The sequence below is a fragment of the Vulpes vulpes genome, chromosome X (genome assembly GCF_048418805.1).
Source record: "Vulpes vulpes isolate BD-2025 chromosome X, VulVul3, whole genome shotgun sequence".
NCBI classification, from domain to species: Eukaryota; Metazoa; Chordata; class Mammalia; order Carnivora; family Canidae; genus Vulpes; species Vulpes vulpes.
In genome coordinates, this window is record NC_132796.1 from 49,317,160 (window position 1) to 49,342,952 (window position 25,793).

The 25,793-nt window shown below is 39.1% G+C and overlaps 1 protein-coding gene across 1 annotated transcript in view; it reads left to right on the forward strand.

Annotated features, from left to right (window-relative positions):
• The window catches only part of AR (androgen receptor), a 197,683-nt gene that overhangs the window by 95,833 nt on the left and 76,057 nt on the right, over nucleotides 1–25,793 (forward strand). Inside the window, exon 2 of the mRNA XM_025986825.2 lies at nucleotides 15,548–15,699. Within this exon, the coding sequence (XP_025842610.2) occupies nucleotides 15,548–15,699 (152 nt within the window). The remainder of the gene's footprint in view (nucleotides 1–15,547; nucleotides 15,700–25,793) is intronic.

Sequence of the window (25,793 nt, forward strand, 5' to 3'; positions counted from 1 at the left end):
AAGACTAAAGAACTGAAACAGCGTGGTACGGCTTGAAGGGCACACGAGAAAGTTTGTTGAAGAGATAAGGGCTAGAAGTAGGCCTTGAATGCCAAGCTAATGCTTTGAATTTGTATCCTGTTGGCCAAGAGATTTTTAGTGCTTGCCTAACATCACTTAAGCATTTCATAAAATTATGGATACTCAGGTCTCACCTGTAGCTTCAGATTCAGACAACTCTGGGCTAAGTTAGGGTGGGATCAGAGCTCTATAGCTCCTTGGGGGATTCTGAGGCATCTGTGAATTAGCCACCACTGTAGACCATAGGGAATTATTTTTTAAAAGTCTTAAGGAGAAGAGTTACAGGAGCAGATGTTTTAGAAAGAATTCCTCTGGGGTCCTGTGTAACTTATGGATTGAAGAAGATCAGACAAAAAGAAAAAATTCAATAAGAATGTTGCCATTATTTTGAAGGTAAGGTTGTGTGTGGGGATGGGGCAGGTATTATTTAGGCAGTAAATTAACAGATACTAGTCACTGATTGACTTGATGGTGATGGTAGGTGAAACACATTGAGGAAGTGTATTATTACATTATATCCAGAATAATTCATGGCTTTCTGGATTGAGTCACTGGGAACTGCTATCCACTGTGAGAAACTCATCAAAAAAATTGATTGTGGAATCAGAAAGACTTGAGTTTAGATCTTATAGCCATCTTTTGCTGTCTGTGGATTTTGGGCTTAAAGTTTCTGGACCTCAGTGCTCTCTTCTATAAAATGGGAGTAATGGTGCATACCTCATTATTTTTTTGTAAATATTAAATGAGGTTAAGTTATGTAGAATGTAGTATAGTAGCTGGGACATACAGGTGCATAGTAAATATCAGTTATTATTGGGCCATATGTTACGATATGTACTGCAGTGACATGGGATAGGGGATTTTTATTTTCTGCCAATGGCCCCCTGTCCCCACAGTCAAAATCAATATCACATGTTGGGGAGCAGGACACTTATCCTAAGTATCAAGTTAGTACTTGGTCTTGGATCAGGCCTTACTCTTGGTGTGTTTAAGAAACAGGGTAAACCCTATTGCTGGTGAGTATCATTGAGGCTGTTTTCCTAGTTTCTGTAGGTTCTTTGAACCAACATAAAATGTCTCATTTTGGATTTCAGATTGTGGACTGAACTTGGAATCTCATCAGCATTTCATTACTACCTGAGTTATGTCTGTTCACATGATGTTATCTTTCTTTTCTTGGTTTGTGAAGTGCTCAGACACTTGACTGAACACTTTTCACATTTCTTAAACTACATTGTGTGACTTTATTTTTTTATTTTTTAAAAAAATTTATTCATTCATTCATGAGAGACAGAGAGAGAGAGAGAGGCAGAGACACAGGCAGAGGGAGAAGCAGGCTCCATGCAGGGAGCCCGACGTGGGACTTGATCCCAGGTCTCCAGGATCAGGCCCTGGGTTGAAGGCGGTGCTAAACCGCCGAGCCACCCGGGCTGCCCTATTGTGTGACTTTAAAGATAGAATTGTATTTTATTTAGTGCTTTCACAAATTTTGTACAAGTGATAGTAGTGGCTGCTGATTTTCTGACTTCATTTGCAATGTCAGACAGAGGAGGAGGCAGTATGGTGTATTGCAGAGCTTACTGGACTGGGAGTCAGATGCCTTGGACTCTAGTCCCAATTGAAAGTTGAGATGGAATGAGGAAAATGGGGAGAAATGACAATTTATTTTGACTGTACTAGACCTTTTTCCATGCATTTTCTCATACATTAGTCAAAAAACCCCTTTGAGGCTGATACATTATTTTCCTCATGTTGTAGATTAAAAAAAAAAACTGATGGTAAGGAGGTTAGGTTCATCTTGTGCCCAGTGTTACATGGCTAGTGATAAGTAGTAGTAGGGTTCAAACTGAGTATTTCTTCTCCAAAGCCTTTTGTAATACTGCAGTGCAACTTACTAGAAAATGCCTTTAACTCTGAGCTTCATTGGCCTTCTGTGTAAAATAGGACTCTGAAACCTTTGCTCTGTATGGTAGTAAATCTCCTCAGACCAGATGTTGGATAAGGGACAGCGATATTTGTGTCTTTGTTTCTTAATGCATTCTAAGTGCTTCACAGTGCCTCCCACATGATGGGACACTCAATAAATATTTGTTGATCTCTTTCCAGCAAGAGAGTAGTTCCATAATGGATGAGATCCATTTTTGTGGTTGCTACTTAATGCTATTAGCATTTTCTCAGAGATTTCTGGGCTATAGCCGAGTGACAATTTGATGTTGGTCATCATATAGATTTTTCATAGGTTGACTCCTTTTTTTAAAGATTTATTTTTTATTTTGGATATATATGTACATACGTGTGTGTATATATATGTATGTACATATATATAGAGAGAGAGACAGAGAGAGAGTTGTGGTGGGAGGGGCAGAGAGAGAGGGAGACAAGAAGACTCCCCACTGAGGGAGGATCCTGACATGAAGCTCAATCCCAGGACCCCAAGATCATGAACTGAGTTGAAACCAAGAGTCAGATGCTTAACTGACTGAGCCACCAAGTCTCCACCCATTGATTGACTCTCGCATATTCTAGGCCCTGGAAAATTTAGTCTACAGAATGTAAGTAAATAATTGCTCTACAACAGAACTCTGATATAGTAGTTATAACACCTGGCTTCTAGTCTCAGGCCTATCTCTAGGAAACTGTTTCTTCTAGTCAATTCTCTCATTTTCTGGTTCCCAAATTTTCCCTGAACAATAAAAGAGACTAAAGCAGTGGTTTTAATCCCTGATTGGACATTATCATCATAAACATCAACTTTTTAAAAAATTGGATGCCTGGATCCCATCTTAATTCAATAAATCAGGGACGCCTGGGTGGCTCAGTGGTTGAGCATCTGCCTTTGCCTCAGGGCGTGATCCTGGAGTGCTGGAATCAAGTCCCACATCAGGCTTCCTGCATGGAGCCTGCTTCTCCCTCTGCCTATGTCTCTGCCTCTTCTATATGTCTCTCATGAATAAATAAATAAATAAAAAATCTTTTTAAAAAAATTCAATTAAATCAGAATGGCGGGGAGATGTGGAACCTCCCCTAAAGATTTTACCATGCACCCAAAGGTGAAAAATACTGGGCTAGATGATCTATGAGAACCATCCAGCCTTGACAGTCAATGACAGTGCAATGCTATATAGCATGGTAGATAAAGCATAGGTTTTTGAGTTAGCCAGACCTGCATTAAATCCTTGATCTTCTACTTTAACTAGCTCTGTGATCTTGAAGAAATGGCTCTGTACTTCTGGCTTCTCATTATAAAATGGACATAATCTGCGTATCCTGCAATAGTAGTTGTAAGGATCAAGCATCTTTGACAGTGCCACCCATTACACAGTAAGCCCTCAGTCTCTAGTATCAGAAGTTCAAATGGAGGATGTGAAGAAACTATTGGTCCAGTAAGATTTAACATGTAAATTAAAAACAACGTGTTTTCTCATTTCCTGCTTTTTTGTTTTGTTTTGTTTTGTTTGTTTGTTTTGGTAATGGATTCTGGAAGCAAAGAATGTGGAAAAATCTCTCATCCCTCAGATTAGATGACACTGCAGAAAGGAATCTGGCTAGTTGTTGCGTGGCTGATTGACTAAGACGACTAAGAAGCCATTGGAAAGATTTTGGCTCACAGAATACAGCAGATGTGGCTTGGGAGATGTAAGGACATGACTGTAATAAGCATTCATCTGTTCAGCCCCATTTCTGAAAGTGGTTCCAGGAGAAAAGGACAGCTTGGTCATTTTGGTAAGGCACACTGATTAAAACAGTCTTACTGCCACCCTTCAAGCTGTCCTGGCATGTTTGTCAGTTCATATAAACTACAGGAAAATGTAAATCACCAGTAGGTCTATAACTGATACATAGTGATAAGTAATTTTTCTATTCATACTTGTCTCTTCATGTCAGGTCTGTGGCTCAAGAATACATTAGAATCATGGCATCCTCATCCAACCTATTCCATAGTATGTTTGACAAGTATGTAAGACACCTAGCTAGATTAGTATTAAGATTTTAGTACCTGGTAGGCATTATTTTATAGTACCCCACCAAAGCACACAATTTTCTCTTCCTATGGTAATAACCATTTGGCCCCTTTTATAATATTTTCCTTCCTATACATTGCATTAACCATTTGTGCACTTATATTAGCCCAAAAAGAGCCCGTGAAAACTCCTTTCCGAACAGGGGCTGTGTCTTTCTCTACATACCCATCATTTAGCAGAGCTCTCCCTTCATAATGTATGAATGATATGAATTTTTGAATGGATGAATGAATGGTATAAGTGATGTTTCTTCTTCCTTTCAGGACACATGGTGAGTGTGTGTGTGTGTGTGTGTGTGTGTGTGTGTTGGGGTGGGAATGATTTTTGTAGCATGTGAAACATAACCTGGCTTTTGGAATATAAGGAAGACTTCCACAATGGTAGAATGAAGTCTGTCATAAAGCTCTTTTCATAAGAACAACAAACATACTAGCAAAAATTGTGAAAATCAACCTCTCCAGAGCTCTGGAAAGGAAACAAAGTCCAGCAACAATCTGAAGTGAAGTGTATTTACTCAAGAAAAATTACTATATGTTTTCTGATCACATGGAAGTAATTAGAAATCAATAGTAGAAGGAACTGTCAAACTCACAAATGTGTATGTAGTGCTAAATAACACACTACTAAATAAGCAGTGGCTCAAAGAATAAATCAAAGGAGAAATGAGAAAATTCTTGAGGTGAGTAACAGTAAAAATATACTATACCAAACTTTATAGGATACAGATAAGTTAAAGCAGTACCTACAGGGAATTTATAGTTATAAATGCTTAATGCAGCTGCCTGAATGTATTCTCCTTGCAAATTTGTATATTGAAATCCTAATGCCCAATGTGATGGTATTAGGAAGTGACACCTTTGGGAGGTACTGAGATCATGAAGTGGCACCCTCATGAATGTGATTATTGCTTTTATAAAAGAAAGTGATTAGAGCTTGCATGCCTTGCTACCATGTGAGGATATAAGGAGAAGTCTGCATATTGGAAGAGGGTCCTCACACAACGATGCTGGCACCCTGATCTCAGACTTCCTGCCTCTAGAACTGTGAGAAATAAATTTATGTTGTTTATAGGCCACCCTGTCTGTGGTATTTTGTTGTAAAAGCCAGAACAGGTTAAGACACCTATATTAACAAAGAAAAAAAATATCAAATCAACAACTGTTTACTTTAGGAAACTAAAAAAATCAAAATAAAAACAAAGCATGACGAAATATTTAAAAAGATTAGAGGGGAGATAAATTGGATAGAGGATAGGAAGAATCAATGAAATCAAAAGTTACTTCTTTGAAAATATCAACAAACTTGATGAACCATTAGACTGACTAAAAAAAGAGAGAAGACTCATGGCAAAATCAGTAATTCAAGTGAGGACATCACCACCTACCTTAAAACAATAAAACAGGATTAAAGGGCTCCTAGAGTTAAGATGGTGGAGTATCAGGGGTACCCTGAATTTACCAGGTCCTTGAGTATAGCTAGATCAACATTCAACTATTTTGAACAGCTAGGGAGAAGATCTGAGGATTAAGGAAAGAGTCTACTAGTTGGAGTAAAAGTTGTGGCAGATGCAAAGCTCATTTTCACAAACAAATCAAAGTACACCTACTTAAAGGTCCAAATACTCCCCACAACAAGCAAGGAGGAACTCTGTAGATAAAGGACCAGTGGAAGAGAGCAGCCAACACACAACAGCAGAGTATACACAGCATACACCAGAAATACGTTCTGAGGTTGTTGGTGGTGGTTTCTTTTTTCCTTTTTTAATCTTTTCTTCCTTTCTTTTCTGAAAACAATGACTAAACAGAGAAACTCTCTGCAAAAGAAAGAACAAGACATAATAGTCACCACCAGGGATATAATCAATAGTAAGATGACTAAACTAGAATTTAAAACAACGATTATAAAAGTACTAGCTGGACCTCAAAAAAAGCATAGAAGACACTAGAGAATCCTTTACTGTAGAAATCAAAGAAGTAAAATCTAATCAGGCTAAAATTATAAATGTTATAACTGAGATGAAGTAAAAAATGGAGGCTTTAACATTGAAGATAAAACATGCAAGAGAGAGTCAGTGATGTAGAAGGCAAAATAACAGAGAATAAGGAAGAAGAAAAGAAAGACAACTATTGAATCACAAAGGAAGACTTCGAGAAATCAGGAATTCAGTAAAGTAAAATAATATCTGAATAATAGAGGTCCCAGAAGACGAATAGTGGGAGAAAGGGACAGAAGGTTTATTTGAACAAATCGTAACTGAGAACTTCCCTAATCTGGTAAAGGAAACAGGCATATAAGTTCAGTGGACACAGAGATACCCCCCCAAATCAATAAAAATAGGTCAACACCTTGACATATAATAGTGAAACTTGCAAGTTTCAAAAATAAAGAGAAAATCCTGAAAGCAGCTCAGGACAAGTGATCCTTAGCCTACAAGGGTAGATGCTTAAGGCTGGCAACAGACCTGTCCACAGAGACTTGGCAGGCCAGAAAGGACTAGCATGATATATTTAACATGTTAAGTGGGAAAAATATGCAGCCAAGAATATTGTATTCAGCAAGGCTGTCATTCAGAACAGAAGGGGAGATAAAGAGTTTCCAGGACAAACAAAAACTAAAGGAATTTATGAACACTAAACGGGCCCTGAAAGAAATATTAAAGGGGATTCTTTGAGGGAAGAGAGAGCCCAAAATAACAAAGACCAGAAAGAAACAGAGACGATCTATAGGAACACAATAACACTAACTTCATATCCTTCAATAATTACTCTGAATGTAAACAGACTAAATGCTTCAGTCAAAAAACATGGTGTATCAAATTGGATTTAAAAAAAAACAAGATATACTACTTACAAGAGACTCATTTTAGACCCAAAGACACCACCAGATTGAAAATTAGGAGGTGGAGAACCATTTATCATGCTAGTAGAAAATAAAATAAAAGAAAGTTGGATCAGCCATCTTTATACCAGACAAACTAGATTTTAAACCAAAGATTGTGGGATCCCTGGGTGGCGCAGGGGATCCCTGGGTGGCGCAGCGGTTTGGCGCCTGCCTTTGGCCCAGGGCGCGATCCTGGAGACCCGGGATCGAATCCCACATCAGGCTCCCGGCGCATGGAGCCTGCTTCTCCCTCTGCCTGTGTCTCTGCCTCTCTCTTTCTCTCTGTATGACTATCATAAATAAATAAAATTTAAAAAAAATTTTTAATAAAAAAAATAATAAAAAATAAACCAAAGATTGTAATAAGAGATGAAGAAGGATATTATATCATAACCAATAAATAAAGGGTCTAACAATTGAAAACTAACAATTGTAAATATTTATGCCCCTAATTTGGGAGCAACCAAATATATAAACCAATTAATAACAAAGATAAAAGAAACTCATTGATAATAATGCAATGATATGGGATTTAACACCCCACTCACAGCAATGGACAGATCTAACCAAGGGCTTTGAATGACAACTGGAGCAAATGACTTCATAGATATATTCAGAGCAGTTCATCCCAAAGCAACAGAATACTCATTCTTCTCCAGTGCACATGGAAAATTCTCCAGAATAGATCACATACTGGTCAGGTCTTACCAGGTACAAAAATATTGAGATTATTCCATGCATTTTCAGACCACAATGCTTTATTTTTTGAAAGATTTTATTTATTTATTTGAGAGTGACAGCATGAGTTGGGGGTGGGTGGCAGAGGTGAAGGAGAAGCAGACTCCGTGCTGAGCAGGAAGCCCAATGTGGGGCTTTGTCTCAGGACCCTGAAATCATGACCTGAGCCAAAGGCAGATGGTTTAACTGACTGAGGCACCCAAGAACCCAGACCACAATGCTTTAAAACTTAAAATCAACTACAAGAAAAAAAATTGGAAAAAAATGGAAGAAAAAAATGTACAAATACATGGAGAATAAAGAACATCCTACTAAAGAATGAATGGATCAACCAGGAAATTAAAGAAGAATTTTAAAAATACATGGAATCAAATGAAAAAGATAACACAATACTTCAGAACCTTTGAAATACAGCAAAGGTGATCCTAAGAGGGAAGTATATAGCAATACAAGTCTTTCTCAAGAAATAAGAAATCTCAAATACACAACCTAACCTTAAACCTTAAGGAGCTGTTAAAAGAATAACAAAGCCTAAATCCAGCAGGAGAACAGAAATAATAAAGATTAGACCTGAAATAGAAATTTAAAAAAAAAAAGAAAAGATCAACGAAACTAGGAGCTGGTTCTTTGAAAGAATTAATAAGATCAATAAACCTCTAGCCAAACTTATCAAAAAGAAAAAATCCAAATTAACAAAATCATGAATGAAAGAGGAGAGATCACAACCATCACTGAAGAAATAAAGAGAATTATAAGAGTATATTATTATATGCCAACAAATTAGACAATTTGGAAGAAATGGATTCATTCCTAGAAATATATAAGCTACCCAAACTGAAATAGGAAGAAATAGAAAACCTGAACAGACATGTAACCACCAAACAAACTGAATCAGTAATCAAAAATCTCCAAGAAACAAGTTATAGAGTCCCAGATGGCCTCCCAGCAGAATTCTACCAAACATTTAAATAATTAATATATATTCCTCTGAAACTGTTTCAAAAAGTAGAAATGAGGGAAAACTTCCAAACTCATTCTCTAAGGGCAGCATTACCTTGATCCTAAAATCAAAGACCCCACCCAAAAGGAGAATTACAGAACAATATCCATGATGAACACATATACAAAAATCCTCACCAAGATACTAGCTAATAGGATCCAACAGTACATGAAAAAGGTTACTCACCACATCCAAGTGGAATTTTTTCCTAGGTTGCAGTGGTGCTTCAACATCCACAAACTAATTGATGTTTTACACTACATTAATAAAAGAAAGGACAAGAACCATATGATCTTCTAAATAGAAGCAGAAAGAGCACTTGGCAAAATGCAGCATCCTTTCTTGATAAAACCTTTCTGCAGTGTAAGGATAGAGGGAACATACCTCAATATTATAAAAAATCATATATGAAAAACCCACAGTGAATACATTCCTCAACAGGGAAAAACTGAGAGCTTTCCCTTAAGATCAGGAACACATCAGGGATGTCCATTCTCACCTGTGTTGTTCAACAGAGTATTGGAAGTCCTAGCCTCAAGAGTCAGACAACAAAAAGAAATAAAAGACATCTAAATTGGCAAAGAAGGGATCCCTGGGTGGCGCAGCAGTTTGGCGCCTGCCTTTGGCCCAGGGCGCGATCCTGGAGAACCGGGATCGAATCCCACGTCGGGCTCCCGGTGCATGGAGCCTGCTTCTCCCTCTGCCTGTGTCTCTGCCTCTCTCTCTCTCTCTCTGTGACTATCATAAATAAATAAAAATTTAAATAAATAAATAAATAAATAAATAAATAAATAAATAAATAAATTGGCAAAGAAGAAGTCAAATTCTCACTCTTTTCACCCAACATGATCCTCCATGTAGAAAACCCAAAAAGACTCCAGTCCAAAATTAATAGAGCTGATAGAGGAATTCAGCAAAGTCGCCTGATATAAAGTCAATAGATAGAAGTTAAGCACATTTCTATACAATAACAATGAGGCAGAAAGAGAAATCAAGGAATCGATCTCATTTGCAATCGCACCAAAAACAATAAGATACCTAGGAATAAATCTAATGAAAGGTATAATATCTGTATTCTGAAAACTATAAAGTATTTATGAAAGAAATTGAAGAAGACACAAGGAAATGGAAAAGCCTTCTATACTCATGGATTGGAAAAACAAACATTGTGAAAATGTCTATACTACCCAAAGCAATCTACACATTCAGTGCAATCGCTGTCAAAATAACAACAGTATTTTTCACAGAGCTAGAACAAACAATGATAAAATTTGAATGGAACCAGAAAAGACCAAATAGCCAAAGGAATGGTGAAGAAGAAAACCAAAGCTGGGCATCACAATGCCCGACTTAAGCTATATTACAAAGCTGTAATCAGCCAGACAACATGGTACTGGCACAGTAAGAAACCATAGATCAATGGAACAGAACAGAGAACCCAGAAATGGACCCTCAACTCTATGGTCCACTACTCTTTGACAAAACAGGAAAGAATATCCACTGGAAAAAAAGTCTCTTCAACAAATGGTGTTGGGAAATTGAACAGCCACATGCAGAAGAATGGAACTGGACCCCTTTCTTGCACCATACGCACACACAAAAAAAACTCAAGATGGATAAGAGACCTAACTGTGAGACAGGAATCCATCAAACTCCTAGAGAACAGAGGCAGTAACCTCTTTGGCCTCGGCCATAGCAACTTCTGGCAAGACATGTCTCCAAAGGCAAGTGAAAAAAGGGCAAAGACTACTGTGATTTCCATCAAGATAAAAAGCTTTTGCACAGCAAAGGAAACCATCAACAAAACTAAAAAGCAACCTACAGAATGAGAGAAGATATTTGCAAATGTCTATCAGTTAAAAAACTAGTATCCAAAATCTATAAAGAACTTATCAAACTCAACACCCCTAAAACAAAAAAATTCTAGGCAAGAAATAGGCAGAAGATATGAACAGACATTTGTCCAAAGAAGACATCTAGATGGCTTTACAGACACATGAAAAGATGCTTGACATTTCTCAACATCAGGAAAATACAGATCAAAGCCATGATCAGATACCACCTCACACCAGTCAGAATGGCTAAAATTAATGACTCAGGAAACAACACTTTTACACATCTAGCCTTTTATTCTTGATCTCCCCACTTGTATTTACCTTTTTCTAAATGCACTGTATAGCCAAGAATGATGATCTTTTTCATTTTAAGGATATTAGACATTTCCCCCTTTATTATAATAAGGCAAAAGGTGAAGGCACCCTATATATACAATGCAACTATCATATGGCAGGCACAGGAGGGAGGGCTTGATAGGTACTATTTAATGTAATTCTAACAAAAGCCCTTTTGGTTAGAAAGTATGCCCCATCTCCAGATGAGACAAATGGAGTTCAGAGAGCCTTAATGACTGGGACCAAGGTTCAGTGGAGGATACAGGATTCCAGCCCAGCTCTGCCAGGCTCCAAAGCCCTGCTGAGCTGACATTCAGCTTCCATACAAGGAAAACTAGTCTGTGACTTTTGCATTTCATCTTGGTTCCACAGTCCTTGGGGAACTTGCTTAAAGTAGTCAGACCCTTTAAGGTATTTTCAAGTCTGAGAGACAGACAAACTGAGAGTATAGCTAGGTGCTGAAAATTTCTGAGCGCAAGTTCCCCATAGTTGAGCTGGCATTTGTAGTCCCCTAGCTTCTAGTGATCCAGAATTAAATAATCTAGTGATTATTTAATTAATTGTGAAACTGTTGAAGAAAAGCAAGTGGTATTTTGGTTTGGGAAAGTTCCTTTTTATGTGGCAGTGCTTTTCCTTCAGACTCAAAACTGAATGTCCATCATAGGGATAATAAGTGAGCATGTAACCTGGGGGAGGCAAGAAATACAAATGTCGCATGCAAATTCTGAACTTACTTGTTCTCAAATCAAACTTCTGCACTTGGGCTTAGGCTGCTATTTAGGAGGATGTTAGAAACTTCTCAGGTTATTTTTTCTTTCACAATGTGCTGTTAGAGCCATAGAAAGCATAAATGCATGCATTGTATAAGTTAGATATACAGCATAATAATAAAATGAATGCTCATGAGCCCTGATTAAAGAATAAGAACTTTAAAACCATTTCTTTTGTTTATTGCTCTAACTCCAGGACCTAGAATAATGCCTGGTATGTAGTAGACATTTTTGAATGCATGCATAAATCAACTTGTATCCTCCTTCCTTATATCATTAACCATAGTCTCCCCTTAGAAGTAACCACTATCCTACATTTGGGGTTTATTAGTCCCTTGGATGTATATGATTTTCATATATATATATGTATATATATATATACACATAAATGCTTAAAACATATTATATATATAATATATATTATATATATATATATTCCCAAATTATGTATTGTTTACTTCTGCACTTTTTTGGGGACTGTATGTCATGGAATCATACAATATTTAGGCTATTGTGATTTATGTCTTTTATGCAACATTAGCTTGTAAGATTTACATATGTGTACTTGTATTCTCTTCTTGTCATTGCTGAATTGTAATTTATTGAATGAGGGTGCTGTAATTTATCCTTTTACCTCTTAGTGGATGTTTATCTTTTCTGCTTTTATAAATAAAAGTGATATGACCATTCCCACACATGCTTCCTGGTACAAATGTGCATGAGTTTCTCTAGGATATAAACCTGGATAGGGACTCTTGTTGCAATTTTCATTACCAATGCCCAGAGGTCAGCCCATGAGGCAGAATTGAAATGTGCCTTTTGTCTACACTAGGTCAGAGTCAGTAAGAGTGCTATCCAAAATATTTTTCCAGAAAGAAGAGGGGCAGGCGGGTGGAGACCAGCCTGGAGAAGTTAGCAGGTACTCAGGCCTTTAGTCAAAGTGGGTGGTGGGGATCCCTGGGTGGCTCGGCGGTTTGGCGCCTGCCTTTGGCCCGGGGTGTGATACTGGAGTCCCGGGATCGAGTCCCACATCGGGCTCCCTGCATGGAGCCTGCTTCTCCCTCTGCCTCTTTCTCTCTCTCTCTCTCTCTCTCTCTGTCTCTCATTGATAAATAAAATCTTTTTTTAAAAAGTGGGTTGTAAATAGGAAAAGTTCAGATTCTCAAACTGTCTTTATTATTTCTCCCTTTCTTTCTCCTTTTCTATAGTTATTTCCATAAATGGTGCATTTTATTAAACACATCTATAACCAAAATATTGATGAATTTTTTCAGTCTTTAAGCATTGATCATAAATTTGATTAATTGAATTAGTTTGTACAATTTGAACTGTATTTTAAATTTTAATATGGATGAAAATTTCTGTTCCTTCAAGGCTCTTTTCAAAACTACCTCTTGTTTAGGCAGGTTTCTACACTGTATATCTAGTGTTTATTTTCCAGCTATATGATAAAAATTACTGTCATTATCATCATCACTTCATTTACCCATATATACCTTGATACCTTTAAAAAAAGTTCCTGTCAAAAAAAAAAAAAGTTCCTGTCTTTGAGGTGCTTTCTCATCTGTAGCAGTCTATATTCTGCTTTATTATTTTATCTACTATGTTATTTTACAGTTTCTTGCTTCCTGTCTTCTCTGGTAGATAGTAGGTTTCTTAGAGGCAAGAATAATATATTGATTATCATGATATTCCCAGCACCTAGCCCTTTGCTTGGTTCATAGGGCTAGGTGCTAGGAGTTGAGTTGAGTCTATCTAATTTCAACCTTTAATTTTATAACATGGTTAGTCATAGGCACTTTAGAGTCAGACTTACCTAGGATGGAATCTGGCATTTCCACTTAGGAGATGAGTGATCTTGAACCAGCTCAATTTTCCTGAACATCAATTCCTTTCCTACAATACAGAGATGATACGGAGTTACCTGGCAAGGCTTTGGGGGAGATTAAATGACCCGATACATATGAAATGGCCTGGCACATAAGGTGCCTAAATACATGTCTTTTTTTATTTTATTTGAATGGCTTACATTAGTTTCAGAAGTCAAAAAAAGAGAGAGAAAGATGAATACACTTACAAAAATAAAAACAAAAAACTTCTGCTGCTTCTCCTTGCTTCATGAATGATACATTTTTTACCCGAGGAAATGGCATTTTTAGCCAAAGGAATGATGCTCTTAGCATTTGGCCCATTTACATATGGGAAGTGAGCTATTTTCCTGGGGAACTTGTGGTTCTGCTAGTCTTGCTGGCTTTCCAAAGTCAAGTTAGGAACTTGAGAGCTTGTGAAGGAAATAGATAGGCCACCATAGCCAGCTGCTGGGTTTGCATATCAGCCAGACTTTTTGAGTGACTTCTGTTGTACTTGGTGGGACTTGAATAAATGCTAACATTTGTGTCTTAGAGGTAAAGTACTTGTCAACTATAGCCTAAGCGAAAATTTTCTTTGCTCTTGCCCTGCCAGGGCTGATCCATGATTATTCAAGGGAGGATAACATTTCATGCTTGTTTGGATTCTGATGACTATGCTTAGCATGGTAATCAAAGAGACGTGTAGAAAGTGAAAGAGTAGCAGGAAGATGATAGGGTAATGGAAAGTGTGTTGGATTTGGAGCCAGATATCCTGGGTTTGCTGTCAAATCATTTTGGGCTTCACCTCTCTGAGTCTTTCTTCATAAGATATAATAATGAGGAAAAAATATTTCCCAGAGTTGTTTTGAAGTGTAGAAATCACCCAACACAGCAAATAGGCTGCCCTTAAGGCTTATTTTCCTTTCTTCCTTCCTTTCTTGGTAAGGAAGAAGTGCTCATAAAAAGTATGGCTGCATTCCTGTAGATGAGAATATGGGCAATTGTCATCTACTTTTGGAAGATTAACCCAGGATGTCACTTGGGTTTTGTTGAATGCTGAGACAGAGGGCATAGGAGAGAAAAAAATTTGACCTTGGGTTAGAAGAACCATGTTTCATTTGTTTCAACTTGAATTGCTATGGGAGACTTAGAATTACACTTCCATTAAGGTTTCAGGATTGGCTTTTCTGACCCTCTCCTTCATATCCATCTGATAGGATTCAGACACAGACCTTCTTAGAGATAGGAAGTTTAGACTAGGTGACCCCTGAGGCTCCATCCTAGCCTAAGGACCCTATGAGTATTTTAATGGCCACGTGTTGGGATGGTATCTGAGAAATTTCCGTCATCACTGTGTATCATTTCCCAACAAAACCCTCAGGCATAAGGATTCTGCTACTCAGTGTTGTAGAATGGAGGTGAGAGGATGCCCATGTGATCTACAGAGATGACTAAGGAAAGTCAAGGAGTGGGGGAAATATAGAACAATTAAGACTGGTATGATGACACTAATCATGATCCCTCACTTGTGTATTCATTTTAAAGGCTTTTTATCCTTTTATATAATTCATACTGCCACTCACAACAGCTCAGTAGGATGAGCAATATTATTGACAGGTGAGAGTGAGGCTCAGAGAACTCGAGCAAAGCATACCAGACTGCTTTGTTTAGACTTTTTTGCCTTAGATCTCCCTTTGGATAAGGTAAAGCCATAGAGCTGGGTTCATACCACTTAACTGCTCTGAAATTGTTGCCAGAACCACTTTAAGTTAGATACCTTAACCTCGGGTTTCTGTCTTCATCCTTCCCTCATATAAACTTAGCCCATGAGAGTGGCTGGTTCCAGAGAACTTCTCGAATTCCTTATCAGGATCCAAAAAGTCTCTGCCTGCATGACAGGAAATCAGCTTCACACTCAATTAAGTAAGGAGTAATTTTATTTTATAAAAACAATAATTTACACGTGTAAGTTTGCTCCTGAAGACCTCAGACTTCTGTCCTCTTATCTCTGCCAGCCACTGACATGTATTGTATTGTTTCTCATGTGTCTTTCCAGTTTGGAGACTGCCAGGGACCATGTTCTACCCATTGACTATTACTTTCCACCTCAGAAGACCTGTCTGATCTGCGGTGATGAAGCTTCTGGCTGTCACTATGGAGCTCTCACTTGTGGAAGCTGCAAAGTCTTCTTTAAAAGAGCCGCTGAAGGTAAGGGGTCTTACACACTACTTTCTCCCTTTCTCCTTTATCTTATATATAGGGACACCAGTCTTTCAGAGCCCAGGACTTTATCATCTTGGAGTCAAAGTCACTGGTAGGACCCTCTCAAAGAACCTAAGAACCTAAAGAAGAAAGTTTTTATATTTGCTGATCCCCTGGCTTTTGCCACCTTGGTAGTACAGGCAATGTAGTCGATGAAGGTGGTCCTATCTGGTGCTTAGAGCCTGGGACAGTCCTAGGGATAGAAGATAGTTAATGATTTGAAAAGATCTAATTTCTTCTCTGCTTGTGTTCCACTCTGCTGTGTAGTGAGGGAAAAATTGTCTTTATTAGAGAAGTTATGAATGGAGAAACCCCAACTGTGTTCCCCACCCATTCACTATAGTGTATATGGGACTTCTCTTCACAAAGTCTCTTGGCCTCAGCCCCAGAAAAGAAGTGTTCTTTGCTGTTCAGCAGACCATCAGTTCCCTGCTCCTACTCCCTCCTGCTGCTGCCTTCATGGGGCGCCTTTTATATTAATGGCCTCTAGGTAAATAGGGATACAGAGTGATAAAACACTTTTATTTTCTCCATAGACTTGCCCTCAGGGCCAGTCCATTGGTATAGCACTCATGCTAAATTGCATCTTACATTTGGCTAAGTGGGCTAAACCCTGGCTTCTTAGTCTTATTGAGCTTAGAACAGTCTTAGTCTTATTGAGTTTAGAACAGTTCATGTCTGATCAAGTCTCAGAGGTGCTCGGCCCACATCCTACAGCAAGAACTCCCATTTCCAGACCTCCTATATATGCTAGTGACTCCTTTCTTCCCAATTGACCTGGGCTCAAACCTCCTACTCATCCACTTCATTCCTCATCCTGTACTAATGGCTTCTTTTCTCAAGTGACACTGATAAGCAGCCTCTAGACCAAAATGCTCCGCTCTGGGGGTGGACCCAGTTGCTGAACACCAGTATCTACTCCCATCTCCATTTTCCACAAAGGAAGTACTTCCTGCCAGACCTTTCCTTTGCTCTCACTGGCCTAGAAGTGTTGAGGTCCAAGTTGGAACCAAAACAGTCTTGCCTTAGGTAAAGACTAAAACCCCTGAGGACAGTCTTAAAAGTGGCAGGTATATAAGCCACCCCTTTCACTAGAAATGTGATGGCACCCACCAGAGGACAGCAGAAGCACCAGAGGATTCTTGGCATCTAGAGAAAAGATGCAAAGCAGGTATCCTTTACTGGTTTTCCAATTGACAGTCAATTGAAATGATGATTGCCTTTTTATAATTTTAGGCAGGTGGCAGGAATACTTATAAAACATAAAACTGTTACCTTGTTTTCTTCCAGTCCCCAAAGCGATAAAGAGATAGCTACCTTTCAGTATTACTGAAAATATGCTGCATGTTCCATCCATACCCCCAAGTAGACTATTGCTACTGCCTGTGCTGGGCTAGTAGAAGGTCCAGAGCCCCAGTACCTAGACCTAGGCAGTTTAGGAAGAGACACGGAGAGCAGTTCTTGCCTTTCTTAAGATACTTACAGAAGTATGGCTGTCAGAAACGAAAGTGAGGAACAGCCCAAAGACATCAGATCACCCCCAGTTTCCTCAGTGAGAATTTGCTTCCTCCCCTACCCCATTATCCTGTAGGCTTTGTCTGTAGAGCATAGAATAAACCAGAGCACTCATGTAGAGATGGTGTGATCAGATGAGAAAAGAGTTTAAGTAAGCAACTGAACAAGCAAATTCAATAGATTAGATTTTATATGATGCTACCTCTGGGTTTTATAAATCTGGGTCACAATATTGCTATTTTTAGAAAACAGGGAAAGTGATAAGACATATTGTAAAAGGGAAAATTTGCTGTCATAACATACTCCACATAGGAGCTTTCTGCAGAAGTTAGGGCTGAAGGAGGGAGAAAAGCACAGTGGCAACTGGCAGGGGCTACCTAGAAAGAGCTGTGCTATGATGTGGATCTTGGGCTGTTTGAGAACAAGGAAGCAGAGATGGCTAATCACTCAACTTACAGAACACTTGGAAATCCAGGAAGGTCTCAAAATGCTCTAGACCCTAGAATCACATAAGTTAGGGAAACTTGGTAATATTGAGAAAATGAGCCTCCATCAGCTCATGGGACCAAATACTCTTAACTGTTGAAGTATGGAAAATCACAAATGGATTTCTTAGAAAGCTATGGAGCCCCTTGGCTCCTTTGGAATATGAACCCCACATTCCAGTCCTGAGTCCTTTGAGGGATAGAAGAAAGTGGTTAAAACACACACACACACACACACACACACACACACACACACACACACACACACAAGAAAACAAAGCCAAAAAACAGGCATTTTCTTTCTTCTCTCATCTATAAAGCTTGTTGGCTGGAGTTTACTGCTGTCATTATCTCTATTTGAAGGCAGGGGGCTGTCTTATTACCCACAGAGAACATTTATTGATTTGGATTTTTTTTCCCTCATTTTTACAATGTGTCCTTATTGCCCGAATGGCCTTTATGAAAGTGTTTCTGAATCTGCCTTGTTGAAACTTGAAATTCCACCTGTTTTGGAGAGAGTGGGAGCACAGATCTTTCTTTTCCTCATTTGTTTGTCATTGTCAGTTAAGTCAGACTGAGTATTCGGAGTGTTGATTACCACTTTATTCATGGTTTCAGAAATCTCTGGACTGGGCACAGGTACAAAACTTAAAAGCCTGGCATGTCAGACAGAAATCCATTTCTAGCTTTGGTAGTTCATAAAGCATGAGACTTTAATGCTGTCATTGGTGCAAGGCTCAGCACAGAGTCAATTGTAATCTAGCCAGGTTTTGCTATTGAGGAGGAAGAAGAGGAAGGATCTTCATATTTTCTCATTGTCAGTAATTCTGGGAGTTTGGGGTGAGAATTAGGCTAGTTGGGGAAGTATCTACATATTGTGAGATTAAAAGAGTAATCGTGGTAGGCCATAAGGGTAAAATCACTAAAATCTGGTTGATAAAAACTTTCTGTGTGTATGAGTGCTTGTACGTGCGAGTGTGCATGTGGGCACATGCAGTTGGGGGATGATCTATGGGCAAGAAACAAGGACAAGGAGAATCAGTTAGCTGGTGGGGTGTTGGAATGAGCAGGGAAGTAATGGGGAAGGCATATTGAATGCTATCTAAAAGCCCAGGAAGTCAAAGGAAGGTGATGCCCATACACAGGAGCAGGGGCTCCAAGGGGTTTTAGTTGTCTGGCTTTGAATAATCAATTTTCCTCTTTGGATTTCAATTTTCTCTGTCTGTAAAATAAGGGACTTAAACTAGATTTTTTTCAGAGAGAGAGAGAGAGAGAGAGAGGGAGAGAAAGAGAATCCCAAGCAGGTTCCATACCCAGTGCAGAGCCTGATGCCGGGCTTGATCTCATGACCCTGAGATCATGACCTGAGCCAAAACCAAGACTCCGACACTTAATAGACTGAGCCACCCAGGCACCCCTATATATTTTTAATATGCTTTTCTGGCTTTGACTTTTTATGATGGTTCTACAAATTACAAATATCATCACTGTCAAAACTATTATGTCAGCAAACAAACATGCATTTATACATACCTATATGCACTTTTGGTTTTGCCTTCCTAACAGATGGTGAATCCTAGATCGTATTTTAAAAATCAATTTTCAGATAAGGATAGAACTAGCTGAGAAAATACATGGTGGATGGGCTAGGTTAAAAATTCAGGACTCTGAGATTCTCCCTTCCCCCAGCATTGTGACCATAGTTGGATAACTTCCTTTCTTTTCCATTTTCTCATCTGGAAAATCAGGATGTAAATCTCCATCTCTATCACATCATGTTTCAAAGAGGGTTAATTAGTTCATCATGTGCACTGTGTGCTCAAGAATTTACTATTTTTCAGACATTTTCTAGTAAAACATTGGAGATTGTACATCCATTTGTTTTGTACACATGGAGTGCTGTTTGGTACACATCATAAAATTGAAACTGTAGTTTACATTCTGGACTCAAAGAATTACAGCATCGTCACTGATGTTTACAATATGTCCCAATTTAGTATTCCTGGCAAATTTTAAATAAGTATGGCTTTGATTCCCTCTCTCACCCCAGGTTTTTGTGAGGGAAGAAATGTAAGTGAACCCTAATTGAACTCTTTCTGTCCTTTAAATCCACTCTTTCCCACCTCAACTCATGTGGAATTGAATATTACTTCTTGTTTGGAGTCTTGCAGAGAGTTTTTCGTGCTTTTCAGTGTCCTCTTCACTCCCTGGCTTTTTGAGCAACATTTCCCAAGGGCAGGTTAACAATGTTAGGAGGATCTGCTTGCAGCTTCAACAGAGCCTTGATAGGTATCTTTGGCCAAGGAATTGACTGATCCTGATTGCACTGATCCTAGATATCTTTTCCGAAAGTTCCTCTTATCTTTTATCTGTCTCTGTTTTTTCTAAATGTCAAACTTTAGATCAGGGTGTCAGCCAAATTTTCCTATAAAAGACCAGGTAGTAAATATTTTAGGCTTTGTGGGCCATATGGTCTCTGACTTGACTACTCAACTCTGCTTTTGTAGCCTGAAAGCAGCCCTAGACTATACTAACATAAGCTAATGGGTGTGGCTGTATTACAGTAAAACTTTATGGGCACTGGAATTTGTATTTCATTTAATTTTCACATGCCATTCAGTGTATTTTTCTTTTCTCTCTTTTTAGCCATTTAAAATTTAAAAATCATCTCAAAAAAATTTTAAAAAATCATCTCAGCTCTTAAGTCACACAGAAACAAATGGCACACTGGATTTAGCTTGTGGACTCCAGCTTTAGATGATCACTCCTGTGCTTGCAAATCGGCATAGTAAATTTCACCTTTTCCAGTCTCCTGGTATTTTAGTAACTCTCTAGATTATTTAATTTTAAACATTCTTCTTCAGTGGCCAAAGTTTGCGTGTCTTGCTTGTCCAGAATGCCTGGTCTGGTGCCTTTTTAGTAAACAGGAAAAAGTAAATTAATAGAAGAATGCTAGAAGAGGGCACATTTTTTCTAATGATCTAGTAGTTCATTCCCCTTTGTAATATCCAGATAAATTGAAAACATTTTATATGTTTTGTAGACTTTTTCACCGTAAGCATCTGGATAACTATGAAATATATGTGAATGAGTTTTGCTTGATGCCATGTATAACCCAGATGGTAAAGAGAAAGGACTTTGGGGAATATCTGGTACTAAGTGATATGGAAAAACTCTATTCATAGAGAGCAGGTCCCAGGTGGCCAGCTGAGTTATGAATCTGCCCATAATTCTGTTTCTTTACATATTTGCTGGCTTAATTCTGGTTATCCCCATAACGAGACTAGACCACAGGCCTTCAGAATAAATAATTTAGCTCTGTAACCCATTATATTTGATACCCACTAAAGTCTCTTGTTAGTGCCCAATTTGGGAACCATGTCAAGAATTTGCCATTGCTACTGTATAGTGCTCTCTGCCTGCTTATTTTTAGCATGTACATTTTATGAAGCAATGATTAAAAAGAAGTTGCCGTGTCACTTGCAAGATCTTCTGAGTCTGTTGCCTGCTTCCACCTTGTGTTACTAGTACCCAAACTTAAATTTTTAAAACCCGTATACTGCAGCCAGAACTTTTTTTCAGTCCTTCAAAGAATCTATTGGTAATTGTGCAACTCTGTTTCATAGATCTTTGCAGCTGGCTTCTATTGCAAGGGTAAATGTCAGAACCATCTTTTCTCCAAAGGCAGGAGTGATTTTCTTACTTCTGTGGGCTCTAGTCCCATAGCAAGAAACACACTATCCTTCAGAATGATCGGACTCTGCGATGAGCCATTATTTCAAAAAATAGTCTCTTCAGTTATAGTAACTATGTGTGCATACTTCTGGAACCAATTATTCAGGTGTTCATACTCCTTTTCATGGCTAAGCAACTGCTCTCAGCATTCCATAGAGGCAGGTGAGCTTTGTACCTGCCAAAAGAGGGTACAGAAGAGAAAACTTCCTCTTATACAAAAGAAAAACCTGAGATTTAGAGGTGAATGAGTCTTTATAAAGGGAATAAGGATTAGATTTCTCAGTCGCTTTGCTTCCAGTCTTTGTTGCAATTCCTGGGGCACTCCCCAATGGAATCTCCTCAGCTCCTGGCTAGACTAGGCACTGTCCTCTACTGAATACCTCACAAGAACAGGCCTGGTAGTAATCTGCACATCCATTCAGCCAATAAATATTTACTGGTTGCTTATTACTACATGTGGGGTATTGGGCTCACATTCTCAAGATAAAGAGCTTGCCTTAAGGAGCTTGGAGATCATAATCCTGGACACTTTTTTTTTTTAGAGAGAGAGCATGTGTGTAAGTGGGGGGTAAGTGGGGGGACGGCCAGAGAGGGGGGGGAATATTAAGCAGTCTCCTCATCTGGCCCAGAGCCTGCCATGGTGCTCCATCTCATCACCCTGAGATCATGACCTGAGCCAAAATGAAGAGTCTGATGCTTAACCGACTGAGCCACCCAAGTGCCCCAATCCTGGACATCTTTAAATCTCTTCAGTGAATGCAGGGCCACTATATCCACTGCTCATTTGAATTTCACAATCATCTGGGACAGAAGGCAAAGTCATCCTTGTGGTTTTCCACATAAGTAGACCAAGGGTTTTGCCAGTTAATCAACAGATTGTAAATGGAATAGCTGGAATTTGAACCCGGGTGTTCTGATTTGAAAGTAATAGTCACTCTGGTATATAGCACAGCTGCCCCTCAAATATATAAACATACTAACCAAAGTAGAAAAAAAGAGTTATGCTTAGGCAAACAAGAAAAATAGTGAAGAGGAACAATAGAGTCAGAAATGACAGAAGTTAAGAAAGACACGGGTACTATGGGAGAAACCAAGAAGCCACTGAGTAGCACTCATTTGACAGGAAGTTTGTCTTCCTAAGAAAGCCCCAAATACTTAAGAGCTGGTGGTTCGGGCAGCCCAGGTGGCTCAGCGGTTTAGCGCTGCCTTTAGCCCAGGGTGTGATCCTGGAGACCTGGGATTGAGTCCCACGTCAGGCTACCTGCATGGAGCCTGCTTCTCCCTCTGCCTGTGTCTCTGCCTCTCTCTGTGTGTCTCTCATGAAAAAATAAAATCTTTATAAAAAAAAAGAGCTGGTGGTTCATCAGCAATTTCTTCATTAGGTAGGGCCAGGGACATGTGAGCCATAGTCTTTCCACCACTTCCTACTCTCCATAGGGAAAATTCTGATTCTGATACAGCCAGCCTTGCTGGCTTTTAATTCGATCTCTTCATATAGCCACAGAACAGAAAGCATAATTTAACACTTTTTCTCAAGCAAATTTTGCTCATTACCAAGCTAATGTAAGAGCTCAGAGACAGAGCAAATGCATACAAATGGTAGAACCTTGGTTCCTTGACCCTTGGCTTTGAGCCTTCTCAAAGTTTATCACAGAATGATTTCCATGGGGCCAGGAGCTAGAGAAATGTATTTTTCTCCTCTTTGATGTCAAAACCAGAAAATATTTCTTTTAGGATGGAAGTAAAAAGTTACAATGTCTTGTTGTCTTTTAAAATTTTGATCTGGGATCCCTGGGTGGCGCAGCGGTTTGGCGCCTGCCTTTGGCCCAGGGCGTGATCCTGGGGACCCGGGATCGAATCCCACATCGGGCTCCCGGTGCAGGGAGCCTGCTTCTCCCTCTGCCTGTGTCTCTGCCTCTCTCTCTCTCTCTCTGTGACTATCAAAAATAAAAAAAATTAAAATTTTGATCTTCCTTTCTCTCCTGAGATGCATCATATTGTGGACAGACCTTGATTTCATTGTAGTATCTGCTTGTGGGCCCTAGATGCTGGGCTTCTTACAGTTCTATAAGTTACATAAATGCATTCCTTTCACTTTGTGGACAGCTAATTCAGCCAGGAGTTTTTTAATGAAAAGACAAAAGATTTGCAGTGCTTGGAGTCTCAGGCTCTTAAAATGCTAATCTTTCAAAACTTGGATCTTTTAAAACTTATAAATCTAAAAATCTGACCAAGCCATTTTATGGATAAGGAAACTGAGGCTCAGAGAAAGGAAATGTCTTTTCCATGTTCACAGAACATATAACTGGCAGAAATTAGGGCTTGCTAAAAATTTCTTACTTCTTGTCTGAGGAGCCTCTGGCCTCACTGCCAATTAGAAACCAGAACCACAGAGATTGTTACCTTGAAACCCCCAAGAATTATGTGAGACAGCATAATAAACATTTAGAGCAACCTTTGGCTCCTAAAACGTGCTCAGCCTATCTGAATCCCCTCTGCTTCCACCATGTGTGAGTGCATCTTCTGTAAGTGTAGTTTTTCTCTTTAGCAGGGGAATGGATACTAATGCTAATCTATAGTTGAAGGGCTCTACGAGACTTTTAATGATATGAAGATTCTTGCAAGGTTGCATGTGTATAAACATGTATGGATTTTTTAGGGAGAGTTTCATAGCTTTCATGTGATACTCAGAGGTTCTACAACACAGAAAAGTTTACAGAACACTAGTCTAGTCTAGTCTTTGATAAGGAATTTATGGACTCACAAAGTAGTAGCCTGACTGTGTGGATATCCAAAATGGCTGATGACTGGCACTTTCCTCATGTGGTGTCTATTTATTCAACAATAGGTGCTTACTTAATGTGGACACCAGATCTCTACCAGGCACTGGGATAAGAGATAATAACAAAAACGATTAATTGGACATTCAGTAGGCCCAATACTGCTTGATAGACTTTTTTCATTCCATCCTCACAGTAACCCTATGACGTAGGGTATATTATCCCCAATTTGCAACGGGAACCAAGGCACAGAAGAGTTAAAGTGACTTGCCCAAAGTCATACAAGTATTTAGTGGCTGTGGAGTGAATATGACACAGAGTTCTCAATATAACAAAGAGATTAGTGCTGTACTAGAAAAAAGTACACAGTCCCCTGAACATATATAGAATAAGATGAGTTGTTTTACCTGGGAAGTTTGAGAAGGCTCCAGAGAAAAGTTAAGGGTTGCTTTGGGTCTTGAGGGATGTATGATAATTTGCTAGGTACAAAAAGGTAGGAAGGGAACTTCAGGAAGAGGGGACAGACCAACCAACAAGGGATTCATGAATGCAAGAGGCTTGTTTGGGAAACATTATGCAGTGCAGAGATGGTTGAGCTCCCCTTATCACATGCAGTGCTTGTCTTTGTGCCTGCCCTACCCCATGCTGAGCTTTGCATTCCTGTCCTACTCTAATCTCTGGGCTTTTTGGAAGTAGGCTGCTGTCCAGATAGTGGAACAAAATGTAATGCAAGAGCACCAAAGAGGGCTCTGGTTCTGCCATTGACTTAACATGTGGCCATAAGCATGTCTCATTCCACCTTTGCACCACAAAACCTCCATCTGAATAATAAAGTAGCTGGACTATATGGTTTTGCAGAATTTAGCAGTAAGTCTATAACAATCTAAATATTTAACAATGAATCTCTGAAATTTTATGGATATTTCAGATGTGTCTCCATTTGCCAGTGGTTCACTTTATTATGCATTGGTCATGGGAAATAGGTAGACCTGAGTTCAATCCCAAGTCACCTAACTTCTCTGTGTTTCTGTGGGGAGAGTAATAGCTCACATGGCTGTTGTAAGAAATAAATGATGTGTGACACCGCTCCTGATGCCCAGTAAGTTTTTTGATTCCTTCTCCTGGAGTGAAGTCTTAGTCATTGGCACACATAGACTTAGGGTGTCCCCTGCATAGACAGAAAGGAAAGATGTGAAATGGTATATGTGGCAGTCCCCTGGTTAATGTAATTCTCTCTCTCTCTCTCTCTCTCTTTCACACACACACCTCTTCAGTGTTACTTAGTTAATGTTACTGATCAGCAGGGCCAGTAGTATTTGTATAAGAATATAGCAAAGGTCAGTCTCTTCCTTTTCCTTCTTTGCCTTCCAGGGCACTGTGTGTAACATTCCCCGGACAGCTCAGCAAGCATATGTGTCATTGCCTTTCCTGGTTTCTAGGCTTTGGACTTGAAGGTGTCAGAGCTTTCTGTGTGTCTTCAACCCCAAGAATTGTCTGACCTCCTTGGTAAGCAAGTCCACAGCCA